Source organism: Athene noctua, chromosome 6 (assembly GCF_965140245.1).
Source record: "Athene noctua chromosome 6, bAthNoc1.hap1.1, whole genome shotgun sequence".
Taxonomy (NCBI): Eukaryota; Metazoa; Chordata; class Aves; order Strigiformes; family Strigidae; genus Athene; species Athene noctua.
The window spans coordinates 28,840,785-28,859,284 of record NC_134042.1 but is presented as its reverse complement, the minus strand read 5'-3'; the positions used below and the strand labels follow the sequence as shown (position 1 = coordinate 28,859,284).

Sequence of the window (18,500 nt, the reverse complement as noted above, 5' to 3'; positions counted from 1 at the left end):
GAGAACATCCTTCCAGTCTGTTCCTTTGACTAGTACAAGTTGCAACTATTTAATCCTGGGCGTAGACATTTTAGTAGGACCTGTAGTGATAGGACAGGGGGTAATGGTTTTAAACTAAAGGAGGGTAGATTCTGACTAGATATAAGGAAGAAATTTTTTTACAATGAGGGTGGTGAGAAACTGGAACAGGTTGCCCGGAGACATTGTAGATGCCCCATCCCTGGAAACATTCAAGGCCAGGTTGGATGGGTCTCTGAGCAACCTGATCTAGTTGACAATGTCCCTGCTCATTGCAGAGGGGTTGGACTATGTGACCTTTAAAGGTCCCTTCCAACCCAAACTATTTTATGATTCGATGAAAAATAAATTGCCCTCAGGGTAAAAGCTCAGTTTCACTTGAAAGCGGGTATGCTATATCTTACTGAGAAACACCCAAACCTCTCCAGCAACACTGATTAGCAGGGACCCTGTGTGCCACTGTTCCCATCACGCACAGACTCAGGAGGGCACCTGATGGAGCTTTTGCCCCATTCCCATCACCACTGTCCTGTTTTCCAGCACTATTTGCCTTCTCAGCACCAAAGCACAACGTCTCTCAGGGTCTTCAGGCAGTGCTGCACTGCAAACACAAGTGGTGCCAGAGTCAGAAGAGGTGTGGAGCAGGGCTAAAGGTGAACTAAATTCTTTGCCCAGGGCTCTAGCCCAAAGTCCAGGCTCCCATTGTTACTGATTTTATTATCAACTGAAATTAAATCGTGTTTGATTTTAATATAAGTATGGAATTAAGGGATATTTTAGTAAAAATAATTTATTTTATTGTATTTTGAATCTAGCAACCGACTGCTACTCTAAAATTCCCTGTACAGCCCTGTACCAAGGCTGAAGGGACTGGTCATAATTGTTTAGTAGGTTAGAACCTAGGTAACAAAACACAAGGTGATTTGTAAACTGATTTATAATACATACATAGGACTAGAAGAATGCAAGTAGTTGTCAAGGTCCAGGATTAATGGGAACTGAGGGAAGTAACCATAAGAGCTTGCAGGTACCTGCCAAGAAAACCGTGTCCTTAAGCAGAAGATAATTCCGGCAGGGGGAGATCGTGACCACTGACTCATGGACCACCTACTCACATTACACCCCAGACCCATTTCTAGACATTTCTAACCTCTACTGCGCAGAATCGGAAGTAGGAGGAGAATATGTTAATAATTTTTTGGAAGCTGTATGCTTATGTATGAAGACTTAATGAATATGTATGAGTAAGTTCTATATAAGGTGTATGATTCTGGTGCCTGCACGTGTTGTTGGTGAGAGCACTCCCCTACACGTCCAGCCGTCAATAAAGAAGTGTCTGCTTATCTGCATCAAATTGGTGTCGATAAGTTATTTTTATCCCAGATTTCGGTAACACCATCAGTGGTAACATCTGCCAGGCCCTGTACAGGCACAAGCCAGTCTCCAGGCCAGTTGGTAGATAAGGTGCAACATGACCAAAGCTACAAGCTGTGTCACCCCTCCAGAGTCTGAAGGCCTGCCAGTTCCATGGGGCAGTTCTTCTCATCCCAAAAGGGGCTGAGCCCCCATTTCTACCAGCATTGTATCTGCCCCACTCATTACACAGAGGGAGCGATAACTGAGGGACAGAAAAAAGCCACCACTAACCACATCTGACATTATGTGGTTGTATGTATGACCACAGCATGAGGCATGAGAAGAAAACTCTAACCTCTTCTTTTGTACTTACTACCCCAAAACCTAGCACACTTACAGAGTAATTAATTTAGTTTCATGCAACATAAGACAGAAAAGTTATCACTGCTTCCATTTCACACATGGACAAGCTGAGGTTCACTGTGGTCAATCAGAACAGCCTGAAGCAAAATCAGAGCAACCAAGAAATGAACTGAGGACTCTAAATCTTGTGCCTTAACATTACCTTTCCTTTCTCAGCATGACCTCCTCCCAAGCTGAGATGCTACTCTTCCATATTCAAGGGTATTACTTTCCTCCCTAGAGAGACCTGAAGGCTGAGCTGGCTTCTCTATTCTTTCTCTTTGCTTAGAGAGAAAAAAAAAAATCCACAAACACACTCCAAAGGCAATCTTATTTAATCCCAGTGTAATTCTCACTGCTCTTTCTTAATCCTTTCACCTGTGAGATAATTGCCTGCATTCTGGGAAGAACTCAATACTAACCATAGACTTGCATAAAAAGAAACAAAGAACCAGATAAAACAGACTAAAGGAAATCACAAGGCCTGAATTAACCATGCACACACACACCCATTCCAGACACCCTGCTGATTAGCCTCTTTCACAACAGATAAAAGGTCCACTAATGGGCCTGGAGGAGAAGGCCATGAAAAGCCATGTCAGTAAAGAAGGCTTTAGTCTTCTCCTGTGTGCATTGTGGAATGAGATGCCATGAAAATCAAAGAACCAAAATAAGCTACCAACAGTAATACCTAGATGCCTAATATTCAGCAAAAAATAATGTATAGGCATATCTTCCCACCTCACTCTGTCCAGAAGACCAGTGTTCATGGCAGATTCCTCTCCCACCACTTTATCCAGGACATTCCTCCCAGATAAGAGTACGTATATTTCTACTGCCCTTCCCTCTGCTTCCCTTCCCATTCATTCCATCTGACCCCTCTTTCCACTGCAGATACTGCCCATCCATTCTTCTTTCTCATAACTGAAAAAAACATTTTCACTCCTTGACTGTTTAAGTACCCTCTTTCTTTTCCACTTGTCCTTAAAATTCATGCCATCAAGGAGAAAACCACATCATCTCTGTGCACTCACACATACTTTCCCACCGAACTCCTTACACAGTACACTTAGGGCACCTCTGCAGTATGGTTTTTTTTTATTCTGTAGACTTTTGGCACAGAGAATATGTGTTGTTCCCTTTGCGAAATATGATTGCTATTTTTACAGTCATGTACATGTTTATCAATAGATAAATACAGTTTTAATCTTCTTAGAGAATTGCTTTAGCAAGTAGAATCTAATTGGGAGAGTCCTTGGTAGAACAAGCAAGTTATTTGGTGGTTTATAAGATAGATTGCACTGGTGCTTACAGAAACAAGAATGGACAAGAGAACTCTGGCATTTATTGCCTGTTCTCTTCCAGCTCTCTCCATCTCTCTGTGCTTCTGCTTATTCAACTGTAAAACAAGGAAAACAAATAATTAACCTTCTTACTGGACGGATGTGAAGCTGAATGATAATGCTTTGTACTCATTGTGCATTGTTTTCAGGACACTGTAAGCTCACTGCAGCAGCCTCCTTGTGCAGTAGTGAAGGGCTTTTGTCCCCACTCCACTGCTGCAGAGGCACAAAAGCTCCAACAATTCTCAGGGAAAGCCAGTCGTGGAGTGAAGAACACACTTCTCACTTCTGAGGCTCTCCATTAAGCATGACACTATTTAGGAACATACACCAAGCATTTATAAGACAGTTATCAGGACAGGAGTTTGGTGGTATTGTCAACACGGTGCATGCACATGGTGATGACAATCAGCACACAAAAAAGTATTTTTCAGGAGAATCCAGACAGATAGGGCTGGAAATAGCACAGGGGAGAAAAGCAAACACTCATAAGAGTGGAGGTCATAATTCAGCATCTCTTAAAATGAACTGCTGAGAAATGGCCAACTGGAAATCCTAGCAAATAGAGCTGTAACCAGCTCAAGGCCAGAAAGAAGGAAATCGGTGCCTATCCACTGAGCACATCAAGAGGAAAACCTGTAAAGAGGTTTCAAGCTCCTGAATCAGTCAGATGGGAGAAGAGTCAGAGAGAAAGTGATTCCTGAAATAAATTTCTTTTTGGTTATTTTTGGAAAAGATGACAAAAAGGTGGGAGGTCGGTACATTGGAAAGCCGACCAAAATCATTATTCTCTATAAATTGCTTTGACATTGTATAGGCAGTGACCTTCACAGCACTACCAGTTTAATGGCATTTACTTCAGCAGTAGCTGATTTCACTATTAAACAGGGATGCATAGCACAAGATTACACAACTAAATCACTCCTGTAAATATTTAATATCATTGCCTTTCTTTTTTTCCCTTTTAACAAATCACTATCTAAGGCAGAGCACACAGTAGAAAACACATTTATTTATTCTATCCTGGAAAAAGCTTAGTGCTCATGCATTTTATCTATCTAGTTCTCCAAATGACTTTGACACTTGAAAGCCCTTGTGATCAAAACAGTCTGAAGGAAGGCAATTTTGCAACCATTTAAGAACTGATTTCATGCACTGATCAACATTTACCAAACTCGTCTGATGGAATAGCACAAAGTTTAACCCAGCAGATTGATAGCAAACACCTGAAGGAGAAAATTAGTAAGAAAACTACACTGGTTTAAACAGAAGTACCTTAAGAGACAAAAAGAAAGAAAATCAGAGATTATCTCTCGACTCTTCTCTTTCCTCCACCAAAGGAAAAAGAAAAAAAAAAAAAATCAGTATTTGGGAAGTCAAAGGGAACTGGTACTAACAGAAAAAAGTCATCCTTTTGGCTGACAATACAATAAGCACATCCACCACATAATACATTCATTCCATTATGGACATACAGTGCAGCATGGCAGGAAATGAGTGTGCACGGATTTCTCTTAAAATGCATCTTTTTTAAAGATGGAGTCAATAGATAGAACAAATAAAGTACAAGAATGTAGCAAAGAAAAATTACTAATGTTGTCTCTACTATCTAGTAATATAAAACTGACTGAGAAATTGAAATGCTAAGCCTGGAATTGAGTACTTTAAGTATAGCAAGTCATTTTTAAAGAGCTTTACAATCTGTACATTCTGAGTTTTCCAACCTTAGGAAAAGAGTTTTTCCACAGTCTGGCACAAATGGTCTGTCACACTGTGGCAAAAACGATATTCTGTTCAAACTGCAGATGATCAATGCCAGAAAGTGTTCTTTATGACAGTATTGCTGGAGACAGATAACTAAAGTTATGTGTATTTTCAGCAATTTAGCAACAGAGGAAAGATAAATCAGAGGATATTTAAGAACTGAACAAATTCTGGGGAAAAAAGTAATTTCGTAAACAGGGATAAAAAGCAGATATATAGAGCACAGCTTGCCCCACATGCCTACAAACTTCATTGAGACTGTCTGCAGAGTAAGACTATCCAAAATAAATATGTGTAATTGAAAATAGTCAGATAAATGTATTATTTGCATGATGGACTTAGACAGTCCTGCAAGGCACTGGTGCCTGAAACATGTGTGCCCGTTGTCAGAGCTGGGAAATGCAAATGCACAGCGATGCTAGGTGCTGCCCTGGGTTTTATAAAAGCTTGCAACATTTTTAATGCAGAGCTAAGCGAGAGCCTGTAATCCCTGTGCTGTGATGCAGCAATGTGCTCTCCCTTCACAGGACAAGCCAACAGCTATGCAAGATCCTTTTATCAACATTCACAGGGCTGGAAAATAACTGTTCACAGTTTGATTCCCAACATTACCGAGTGAACCAAGAATTGCTCAGAGAACTGGCAGCTGAATACACATGTAAAAGACAAAGGTTCTTCTGTGATATTTATTCTAGCCAAGTTTTAATATTTCAAGGCTTATAGCAACTAACTCTTTACACAATCAAATGTAATTGTCTGATCCCAGCTGGTGATCAGCACATTCATCATCAACCTGGTCATTATTAATATACCAGTAATTAGGGGGAATAAAGGTGTGTGCTTTATAACACTGGCTTAATACAATTTCACCATACCTAATAAGACCACAGCTCCTTTATAAATACAATTATTTTAACATTCAAATTATACATTTTTGTTACCACTACTAATAACTAACAATCACAGAGCAATATGATTTTAGAACAAATACTGAAATGCTTTTTTAGAGTCTTCAGTAAAAATAATTTGGTCAATTAAAAGGAACCGTGTTTTGCTTTAGAAATAATCTGACCCATAAGATGTTCCCCAATCAAACTGTGATTTGAGAGAAAAGCTTGATTAAAATGCATGCAATTGACGGAATCAAATCGTAAACACTTACCTACATATACTACATACATTCTTCTTGCTCTACTGTAGGAGAGGAAGCGATATCTCAGGCACCACGGTGTGGTACTGCTTGGCAAATGCTACTGACTTTTTTAATGGTGACAACTGTGTACACAAATTCTCAAAGTACCAGTTCTGTTTAAAGCATTTCCCCACAAAGCAGCGCAGGTAAAGGACTGTTTCTATTAAATGCTTTGCAGTCTTTAACAAGAGGAGAACTAAGGCCATCATTTAGTGAAAACGATCCAGAATCCCTCAGGTTAGTATTGGAGCAGTCTCAGAGCCAGATTCTTCTCTGCAGTACTTCTTTTACCTTAGTGCATTTTCTCTGCTTCAGTATCAGTTACAGCACAATAAAATCCTTGCAGTGCAGTGAAGAATACGGTTCTTAACACCATTACATCAAACCTCTTGGTATGTAAAGCATATCTAGTACAAGATCAACAACTCACAGAAAATCCTTAAAACAGAATTTGGGTACTTTATCCTTGCAAGTACACAGCATATTCCCAAGTGCAAAACGCCTTTCATTTCTATGGGTTTCACCAGCTGTTTAGGGAACAGCACGGTACCTTAAGCACAGGATAAGTCATCTGTAACATAAATTTCAAAACAAAAAGGCTTCGAAAATGAATATACTACAGCCTGTGACTGCTTGATTCACACCTGATTCCTTGCTCTCTGTAGTGGTATTTTCTATAATCTTCCCTTATTTCATAGCCTATCAGTACTGATCTCTATTTGGATACATGCACTTAGAACTATCAAGGCTCTTGAAACAAATGTGGAAATGAAAGACAGCATGAGAAGGAGCTCTAGCTCCATGAAAGAGGTGAGTATGGCCAAATAAATGAAAGGTGGTGGGTGTCACAGAAAGATCAGCAACTAGCTAATGGTGCACTGCCAAAATCGGAATTGAAAATCAGAATACTGATGTGGGGGAAATCAGACACCATTAGACATGACTTAATAACCCGCACAGATGATACTAGGTGAGTTTATCAGACAATTTGAGAAAGCATGACCTTCTTCACAGTAACAGTCTTACAACCATTTGTATGGCATGTTATCCACTAATCTCTAGTCAAAATATTTACTATCTGGTAAAGCACTGCAAATAAGGCTGCTGTTTCCAAGGGCTTACTCTTAATGCATAAGATCCAGCTTACACAGCTCGTATTTTCTAAACTGTTCAATACATTGTTATCACTTTAGTCCACAAAAGGCCACAATGAGCCTTAAAACAGGAAACTCCCCTCTTTCACTGGGTTTCATATTTTTGCGGGGCTGTCTGATGTGTGTGACAGGGGTCTATTTCAGTTCCTGATGGTAATATCACCACTTTGCTGCATTACCATAAAGACCAGGAAATAAGCTATTCCCACCATCGCTCCTCCCAAATGTTATCACAGAGAATCATGCATTCACAAAACAGCATTAACTGTGAGAATTAGAGTCCATTTAAACTGCAGCTGTTCCTTCATTCCTAAATAGGTTCTTAGATGAAAACTTCTCCCTGACTGGTCTCATTACCAAATGTCTCTTTCAACTGGAAGAAGAAAAAAATCACTTTAAAAAATGGTATGTTTTACAGATAACGCTCCTTCCTTGTATTATGATAAACAGGTAAGCAACATCAAAATGAAGAATTTTTCCAAAAATACAGTGGACATTTTAGCTTTCAGAATTGTGAGTTGAAATTTTGCCTTCAAATCATCTCTGGCAACAGAAATGAACCTGTAATTTTGATTTTCTATTTCTAGTTTATCTCATTTTCAGAATCTCAAGCTTCAATTATTTACAGGAAAGATGTTCTGTTTATTTTTAATGATAATACTAACTCTGAAGTAAGGCCTTTCTTTTAAGTACAAAACCTAAATCCTGGATCCAATATACATGCTGGTGTTCCTTTCGGCTCTAAACCCATGCCTTAGAATAACCCACAACCCTCTATTCTGCTATTATCAGAGAAAATATTGCTTATTACATTCCATTTCCCTCTCTGTTTCTTTGCCTCTTTGTTACTGTCCGTTGGAAGAACTCCAACCTGCAGGGAAAAACCACTCTCAAATCTAAACTGAAAAACCTAAATGCCAGGAAAAGGCACAATGTCTCTTTAAGAGTCAACAGTAAATTAACTTGCCCATAAGAGTGCAATAATTAGCAGTTAGTAGCTTATTAAAAGGATGGCAAAGGCCAAGCTGCCATCTGGGATCTCCAGTTTCTTGTGATTGTTACTATGTCAAGACGTGCAACTTGCATTAGCTTTCATGTCACTATGCTTGCCCTTACTTTACATGTAAATTTTAATGAAAGATACAGCACTTTAAAAATCAGGCGTCCATCAAAAGTGCTATTAGTCTGCCTTTTACAAAGCATATGGCCTTTTTTGCTACCTCGGCATCTCTACACACCACTAAATGCCTCAAAAGAAGAAAATAGAGGAAGGAAAAAAAAAAAAAAAAGCCTTTCAATGATATCAATTAAATATTCTCTTTGAGTAGAGTGAAACCTGAGCCTCATCGAAAACATAAGACGACAATACAGCATAAGAGGACAATATTTTAACTCCTGTTTACACACAACATGATCACAATGCCTTTAACTCTCCCAGGAATCATTCTTCTTCATAAAAATGAAAGCCAACAAAGAATCAGCTGTTTATTCGCACGTTAGAAAGACACATTTTTAAAATAAGGCAGAAAGCATGTAAGAAAAAATTAATTACCTATAAACTACAAAATACTTAACACATTATTAACTATTTTATGCATAAACATTATTTGTAAACACACATGCTCATATGCACAAACAAAAAATAATTTATCAGAAACATCCTATTTAATGTCTCATTTTTTTGCCTTCATAATTATGATGAGGTGTAAAAAGAAGAACATTTAAAAGACATTAGTGATATTCAACATTAAAGTGACTTTGTTCACCAAAATTCGGAAAATGTCATAATCTCTGGAATATAAAGAAATCCATTTTTTTGGTAATAGGATGCATGCCTTGCAGAAATGTCCCCCACTATCTTACATTTGAAACTCATCAACTATCAATTATTTCTCATTAGGCTAATAAGTATTAAAATATTTGTTTCTTCCCTAAATAAAATATGAAACCAGCAGCAAAAATTCACTTACAAGAAATGATACCAGAAGAAGGACATTTACATTCAAGTGGCCTTGATTCTGTCAAAGAGGTTTTACAGATTGTGTATTTGCTAGGCATAAAATAAAATGCTTTATTTTTTAAACAGTCATTAAGAGGAAATTCAAAACTGAAAGTCACCATCCTTATAATAATGCAGGATTTTTTTTCCCACCAAAAGGAAAACAAACCTGATACCACACATTTTAAAAATATTAAGAAAAGGACTGTAAGTGTAGAAACCAAAGCCATACAATATTCACATTTAAAAGACAAATATTAAGATATTTTACAGGACAAAGCAGAGCTTAAAAACGACTGCCAAGGCTGGCAAGATTAATGTAGTGTTGTTTTTCCCCTTGTATAATTAGATATTTAGAGAGCACAAATGATTTAATTTGTTACTGATGTTTCACTTCAACATTTGCATAAACTCTTGGCCACTCAGATGGACTTATTCACATCGCTCTGAAATCCTAATGGTATTACTGGTGACAAAGAACTCGAAATTATTTTCCAGATCAGTAAGGTCCAGTCATTTCCTTCTATTCGAGTTCACAAATGCTATTTCATTTTTTCTGTGCCATTACCTCCTGGTCAATATTATTGAACAAGTCAAAGAAATAACAACCTCACACTGCTCTCTTAGAGCAATGCTGAACTTTATAAGACTTAAAAGACCTACCTGGGTTAAAAGCAGTTAGGACCAAAGGAAATAAACTGATACTGAAATGCTGAGAACTACACAAGGAATTTGTCAGTAGCCTTTGGTCTACAACAACATGCATTACAAAATGTCCCACCCATAAAGTATGTGAGTACTCTTCCATTTCTCTCTTGAGAATGGAGAAAAAACCTGCTTCATTTTGAAAATGAGTGTGCAGCTATGCAGTTTTTCATCCCAAGCACAGCTACTGATGGAGGGAAGGATCTCAGTGCCTTAGAGGACAAGCAGCAGTCTGCAGACTACACAGGCACTATGGAGGTGTCCAGTGCACACCCAGAAACCAGCCAGACCTCACTATCATTCTTTGTGTCAGAGGGGATGTTGGAATGGTGAATGGTGAAAGTTAGCAAAAAGGCCAATTATCATTTCCTAACAAAGGCTGTCAAGAGAACAAATGATATAGAAGAACGTGACTACACATTAACTCCAGTTCAATAACAGATCAGAACTGGATATTTATGATCTCCTTTGGTATCATTTACTTGTGGGGGAGTGTCAGGGAAATAAACTCAATATAATTGTTCCTTAATTGTCAGTTCCTCTCCAGAAGAGAAGTCGTATTCAACAATTCATGCCAAACTAAATAAAAGTCCTCCCTGCTCATCACACATTTACCTCATCTCTGCTACCAGTTCCATTCACCTAATAAAACCAGAAACAATGCATATATACTCAGTTCAGGTTAAAATGCAAGAGGTACCCAGGTGCTTTTGTCTATCTCGACTACTCCAGCCATTGCCCCAGAAAACCTACACTTCATCTTCAGCTTTCCAGGAACTTCTGAAAAAAACATCTCCTGAATTTTTAAAAAGGATAGATGCAGAAGAAGCCTATTTACCACAACGGAAGCAACTAATGAAAGACTTATTTCAAATGATGAATGTAAGGTCACAGACTGCTATACGTTGTAAAGAGGTTTTATGAAATCAAATACATCATATCCTTTGGCTACATATGTGACATGAGACAGAGTGGGTGCTAGTTTTTACTAAAATCTAGAAGAATGCCAGAAAATATGAACCTTCCAGGTACAATCACTAAGGCATCTGGTACCACCTTCTCTGTGAGCTGAAGGCCATTTGTGCGTTCAAAATTATACTGCTTGAGCCCTCTGAAGTTAATACCACTTTTCATACAGTGGTGGTTCTCTGATGAAGTCACCTGCTATAACTAGAGCTAAAAACTACACCTAGCTTGAAAGTGAAACAATATTTTCACTCGGTGACACAATAAATTAAGTTTCAGTGCGCATGAATTAATTGTGTACAATATATTACAGGCACAGTAACATTTCGTATGGTGTGCTTAGAGCTTTAAGTTCTCACATTTTTTGCAGTGTATATATGTGATTATTATGTTCTGATGTTCACCTCTTGCTGAAAAGACAGCTCTGAGTACAGCTTATGTATTATCCTCCACCATCCAACTTTGAATTAATAGAAAAGCTATGAAATTAATTATAGGAATATTTTTTCAACCTCAAAACAAAGCAAATAATATTGATTACATGATCCACCCCATCACACAGAATCCAACAATACAAACTTGTTAGAAGAAGGCAGGGCATCAGAAAGAGGAATTACACAAAGAGAAAGTGTTTAATATGCCATTGTGCTCCCCAGAATTCATGTATTACAGGAGTGATAACTGGGCAAAGATAGCTTGTCCCTCAAAGGAAAGTTATTATGAACAAATCATCTGAGTTCTCATATTGTCCCAAGTTAATAATAGCACATATAGTATATAGTGTATATAACAGTATATATAGTATATAGTCATTTCATCCCCCACTGTCTAATTGTCATGGACACACCCAACATCCTCCAATCATGCTGATCTATAGATCAGATTGTTCAGCAGTGTATTTATTGAAAAGAGTAAGCCTCGGCATAATAAAACCTTTTAATCCCTCTATCTCATTGGAAAATAGGACAAATAAATGGATTTTCCTTGAGCAGTGCTTATAATTTATCAATCAATCTTCACCCTTCCCTTCAGTCCAACTGCAGATCCACAGAAGGTTTGCAGCATTTTGCCTTTTTGACAGTTTTGATTAGATGACTTCCCTCTGGATGCTAAAGATAGGTGTGAACAGCTGAAGAGTAAACTGGAGCCCTAAGAGCAGCCTTACATGCCTTGTGCTGTACTGAGCTGCAAAGGAAGTGGACCTCTCTGTTTAGCAGTGCTGATCACTGTTTCCTCTGCAGCTTTTTGCAACTCAATTCTTCTTTGAAAAACACGTTTTTGGTAACAGAGAGGATGGGAAGCAGAGCTGGGGGCAGAAATGATAGCTCAAAAGACCTCCATCGTTGAAGGGTATCGACAAGCCCAGGTCCTGCTTCCACCAACACCAGTGTCAAAATTCCCAGCAGTGGCATTACTCCAGTGCAAGAGAGTTGTCAGCACCAGCTCACTGGCCTCTGGCTCTGTCTTTGAACTGACTGTCTCTTTGCACCCCAGCGACACCAGCTACAGACAGCCTGACACCGAGCAGCCCATACTTAGTGTGAACAGAGAGAAAACATCTGTGAAGAAGGCCTCAAAGCATTCATCTTAATAAATATTTCTTCCATAAAAGAATAAATATTTCTTCCATACAAAGCAAAAGACTGTTAAGAGACTTTTAAAAGTAAAAGCATTAAGTTCCCATATGAACCACATTCATAAAAATACATTTTTCCCATTAACAAACAAACACTTTAGAAGCAATGAAGTCTTAGAAAGAATGCAATCTCTACCTTTACTTCTACCTACAGACAGGAAGGTGTGCGTCCAGTTAAGAGGAGGAACAAAAGGGGTGTCCGTCATGGAGAAGGCAAAAGAGAAGAGAAGGAGGAAGCATAAAAAACAGAAAATCATGTCACTGACCATACTTATAAAAGTAAGAAAATGAGCGTATTTATGTAGCAGCAAAACCCAACAAAACACAATGTCAGGGGAAAAATGAGAGACACACCACAACTAAAGTACAAAGCAAGGCTTAAACAACGGACAGTACAACCAGCAACTGCCTGGTTAAGCCCTTTGCTTAATTCCATTTTCTACTGAGAAATGCAAACCTCTCATGCAATAGCACGCCAGTGATATGCCTCATTCCACGTCAAATTCAAAACAGCAAGGGAAACAACAGAGTAGGACAGAAAAAAAATAAATCTCATGGTAATATATTTGCTAAACACATTTCACCTACCAGAGCTAATGTATTTGTATATAATGTTGACATTGCATATTTACTCACACATATACATTTGCATATTTTATATCCATCATATTTTTATAGAGAGCAAATATTTATCAAAAGGGAATATCTGTGAGCTGGTTGGCAAGAAAAGAGAAGCCACCGTTCCTTGATGCGCCATGGATAAATAAGGGTGGCTAAAGTTGCCAGAACCCAATAGTTTTCACATTTTTTTGTCAGGCAAGGGAGTATAGAAAGGGCTGATGACAATCATACAGGCCTGAATAGGTCATGCAAGTTTCACAAGCCAGCTGGGTTGCAACTTGTAATTTAAATGGTCAAGTGCATCTGTTTATATAATCCAGTGCTAAATCAGACTGCTACAAAGATACATTCAGTGTTTTTGAGATTGGCCATGAAAGTTCACTGTGCTAATCACTCCCAACATGCCATCATTCTTCCTCTGCCAATGGCTTGCTATACTCAGCTGCATCCTGAGCAACTAGGACGTGCTGAAGGGACCTGTCTGCAAGATGCTCTATCAAGCAGCATGATCCCCAAGCCACGAGCCCAGCTGAACAGTAAGTGGGGATAGACAAGGAGCTCAGTGCTTCCTAGAGCTTAGCCAGATGCTCCACATGCCAAATACCATCGTCTTGACATGCACTCATCAAGAGGCCTTTTTTTCCTACTTTTCCCACCACATAGGGATGCTAAGCAGTACAGAAACTGAAAAGTGAGCCCCAACTTCATGTCTGATTGTTTCCTAAGCTTTCATGGCCTCAGAGCAGACATTTGCCTTGAACTACAGAATAAAACTGATTATGTCCTAAGCCTCTCTACATTTCACTGAAATGATATTCAAGTACCTAATTACTCTTGAGACTTCACAGCCACTACATTCTGTCTTATTAACTCTTTGGACTGCCTAACCTCATATATGTGTTCACTGAAGAACGAAACCACTATTGTGTACATCTAGCCTAGGAAAGCCTCATCAAGCTTTAGAGTCAAAACTCATATTTTCTCCCCTAGATAAACATTTGGTTGGGTCTTCCTAGTGCACCATATGCACACACCTTGCATTACATCTTCAACCATTTCACTCCTGCACTCACAAGGCTAGAATGCATCACCAGCACTGCTAAGTCCTCCCTGCATACCTCTGTCAACAAGATGCCAACACTGTCAGAGGAAAGCAGAATCACCCCTCTCCTCACCTCATCTCTCCTCACCAGCTTCTTGCTCCACACCTCCACAGTGCAAAATAGGACTAATGATCCCATCATGTCACAGCCAATAGATCTGTAACAGAATCCAGGCTATTAAAATGTGAGTTCTGATACAGGCCTAGATCCCATTTGTAACCCAACCTGGGGTTAGCCCTGTTCTTTTTCTAAACCATTTTCCTCTGTGCATATCTGAATATTTTAATTGCTGACACAAGACTTACAGGCCATTATATGCAATTTTCCTCAGGATTCATAATGAGTTAGGATCACGCCATGAGGGCTATTAACATATTCTTTGTAATAATTGTACTCTTAAAAATAAAGACCAACATTGAGGTCCAGATTTACCAGGCAGAAGTGGGAGTCATTATAGCTAGCACAAGAAGAAAGAAATGGCAAGACAAAATAGTTGGTGAGCTGCATGGAAGGGGGAAGCATACCTCTTTACTGTCCATGGAATCATTTCATGCTCTCTCCGGGGCACCTGAGTCCCAGACTGACAAGTAGCCATGGCTCATGGGACACAGAGGTGAAAATGCAAATGGCTTGACTGGAACCCAGTAGGCTTAGTTGTTTTTGTCATGCAAAGCCCAGCTCAGAAAAGCAGCAGGGACAAAGCTATTTCCTGATCTGTGACTGAAACAAAAGAGAAAGTGGAAGGACTTACCTTGTTCACCCATCATCAGGTGTGAGAGGCCTTTGAAAGAGAGAGAGAAAGAGAGAGAGAGAAAGGAAGTAAGAAAAAAAGAACATAACAGAAAAAGCAGCAGCAATATCCACGCACACTACTTGAAGTCCAATGCCTCTCAGGATTGGAGCTCACATACTTGAACTAGACCAAGTATGGGTGTAACACACAGGGCACACATAGGTCCTGTTTTCCACGCTGAGAAGGAGAGCATCTGTCACAGGCAGAAAAAACTTGCTGGTAGTTGTAGAATTGTGTTTGAAGTTCATCATATCCCTTGGGGAGTGACTCCAGAGGCACTGCACACCAGTGTATGGCTAAATGGGCTTGGGAAGCCAAGGTTTCCAACAGGGCCCTGCAGGGAGCATTCACTCCTCTGGAGAGCTACAGAAATAATTTCTCCTCAGCTAAAGATTTAAAATTCAAGGCTGCAGTGGTCAGTGAAAGGGAGGCCATGATCCCACCACATCTGTTTCAGATGAAACATCTGGGCTAAATGCATACACACACACACAAAGCTACCCTCGTCTTAAATGTGGTGGCTTCAGCCTGTATTTTAGGAGTCAATCAACCCTGCTAATTAGACACCAGTACACCAGACCTGGCAAGGACTAAAAAAATTACCTGTAACCTATTTTTAATACTACTCCATTTCCTTTCTGGGAAGAACTGGAGATCTGTCTTCCAAGGGCAGTGTGTTACCCTATGGCTCTAGAACTAAAGTTACTCTTTGGTTTCATAATTCAAGGTAAAGCGAGAAAGCAGCACAGCTCCCCTCAGCAGTGACAGTCACTGTCAGCTCTGTAGATGGGTCTGTGGTGGTCACTTGGGCTGCTCCAGTGTCTGTCCAGTAACTCTCTGGCATAAACCTTGTTTGCTTCAATTAAAAACCATTTCTACCCCCAATTTTCAAATATGTTCATACAAATATCATTTAGATACTATTGGATAAATATTCATGCCCAATCCATTAAGCATCAACTGACCCATTAGTTAATTTTTTGACATGTGATATCACAGAACTAACATAACAAAAATCAAGTCCTACACACTCAAGCATGAGTGACCACTTTCATTCTTGGTTCCTTGACCTTCTTCCCTTAGCTCGATTCCTTCTCCACATCACCTACCTCTCAGAGCACTTAGTATGGCAGGGATGTTGATACACACACACACTCCCACCCACGCACACACCCTATCTTAAGTCAGTTTATTAATCAAACAGGGCTGTGACTTTTTTAATTTCACAGAGACTGAGAGGTCAAATGAATTTATTAGAATGAGAATTTTCAACAAGCTGCATGCTGAGTTTGAATTTGTTTATTTCTCTCTCTTTTGTATTTTTCCTTTGCGTCTGCTAGAGAAATCTAAAATCCAGATCATCCCAAGAATATGTTCACCCACAAAGAACTCCAAGCCAGATAAGGGGATTAATAATTGTACAGTCTAAGGAATGCAAATATCTTCATGTTCTTGAAGATTATTGTGGATTTAGAAATATAATCAGAAACACAACATAGGTTTCGATTTTTTTTAGGTTTTTTAGCTATAAATAAACATAGCAGATTTGATACTGTTGGACACATTTCTGGTCTAAATTACAAGATATAACTTCATTGAACCATATTGCTCTGCTAGTAGTTGAATTTGTGTCTCACTGACCCCATCACTCTTGATAGGCAAATCTTAGCTCTGTCCAAATGGGCACTTGAAAGTCACTAAAAGGCAATGTAAAAGACGAGAAGACAAAAGTATAATTGTTAGGACCTACAAAGCACAGAGATCCTGTAGCAATGCTGAGAAAGGAGAAAAGACAAGAAGGTGACAGTATGACATGCAGCTGAAGCTGGCCCGAACAGGGAGGGGACATCAGACCCAGAGTGGAGATAGGGGTCCCAAGCCTACAGCCCTTGTACACCACAGGGAAGAAAAGCCATGGCTAAGAGGCACAGGACGAACAGGTACAGCTGCTGGGGGCAGCAGGAGCCTTGTCCACTGGGGGAGACAGGACTCTGACAAAGAGAAACCTCCAGAGAGGGTTCAAAGCAAGAGCCTGCATTAAACAGCTTGAACCACACTATAAGAAGACCCCTTCTTTCTCCACCAGCCACAGAGGACCTATAAAAATCTCAAAATGTCAGGAACATCAACACCCCTTTTGTCCTTTTCCGTGGAATGCCAATGATGTGTATCCTATCTGTCAGGCACATCAGCCAGATGCAGCCTAAAGCCCTTTGTCTGCAGTCCAGGAGTGCCCACTAACGTACCCACCGTTCTGGCCCCCACTTTGGCCTTGGTTCAAATGCTTGGGAAAGAAAGTCTCCCCAAGAAACGTTCTGACTCTTTCTGCTTCTTGACAAATTTAAATGCAGCAGCAGCTATGGTATTGTTTGTACCTCCTGATCTTCTAATCCTAACTGGACAATGGAAGCAGGGAGATTAATGAAAAATAATGTGTCCTCCCACCAAATGCTACTTTTTCCTTTTTAAAAGAGGAAGAAAAAGGAGGGTGGACTTGGAAATATAGCAAAAAAATCAATATTATCTCTTAAGTTGTCCATCAACACAGATCTTATTTTAACAAAGAGACCACCAACAGAATTCCAGATTTATTATTAGACAGAATAATAATATAACTAATGAAATAACATATCAGTTTTCTCATCTGAAAATTTTCCTCCCTTGGAATTTAAAGTAGGAGTGAAAATAAGTGTCTTTATCTCCAACAAAATGTGATCAACAACCAAAACCTTCAACCATTGAGTTCTAAATTCTGTGACATTTGCAGCACGTGTAACAAAGGCCCCAAATTAGTCACAATAAAATCAACACTGAAAACATGAACTGACACCATCGTCTCACCTTTACATCAGTTTCAAAAAGTCATCTCAAGGTGACATAGGGTAGCACTTGGAACTGGACTTCAAAAAACTAATAGGGCATGCAACAAACCAATGTAAGAGGTGTAAGAATTGTTCAGACCTGCAAACTAGACCAGATTTTGCTACAACAGTGGGGACACCTATCACCATTCTACACAGGTATCAACCATAAAGGCCAGCAAAGCTTTCAGCAGGCTCAGGATGCTAAATGAACTCACGAGGCCCCAAAGCACATTATTCACATATACAACCACTGTTTGTGCCAAAAGCCATCCCATTCCAGGGAAATCCTGTATGAAAATCTGAGTTTCCACCTAAATACAGGTGAAACATGCTTTCCTTTTAATTTTCAATTTGTTCAACAAGAAACCCCAATTAAAGCCTCAGGGCTGCAAACCCAGCCAGTATAGAACTGGAAAAAAGGTTGACACAAATCTGCATGAGCCACAATGGTCAGGGGGTTGGGTGCTTTTTCTGAACCACTGTAGTCGTTCTTATAGTAATCTACCGGCTGGGCACAACTGCTGCCTAACAAAAACAGTGGGTAGCAAGTGCTCTGGAAAAGGTTTAGGAAAACCTCAGAATAA

The 18,500-nt window shown here is 39.4% G+C and overlaps 1 protein-coding gene across 1 annotated transcript in view; it reads right to left on the bottom strand.

Annotated features, from left to right (window-relative positions):
* Positions 1-18,500, bottom strand: part of NRXN3 (neurexin 3) — a 1,027,951-nt gene that overhangs the window by 919,211 nt on the left and 90,240 nt on the right. The window contains exons 4-5 of the mRNA XM_074910039.1: positions 15,011-15,040; positions 12,672-12,683 (exon numbers count right to left, since the gene is read on the bottom strand). Coding sequence (XP_074766140.1) covers positions 12,672-12,683; positions 15,011-15,040 — 42 coding nt within the window. The remainder of the gene's footprint in view (positions 1-12,671; positions 12,684-15,010; positions 15,041-18,500) is intronic.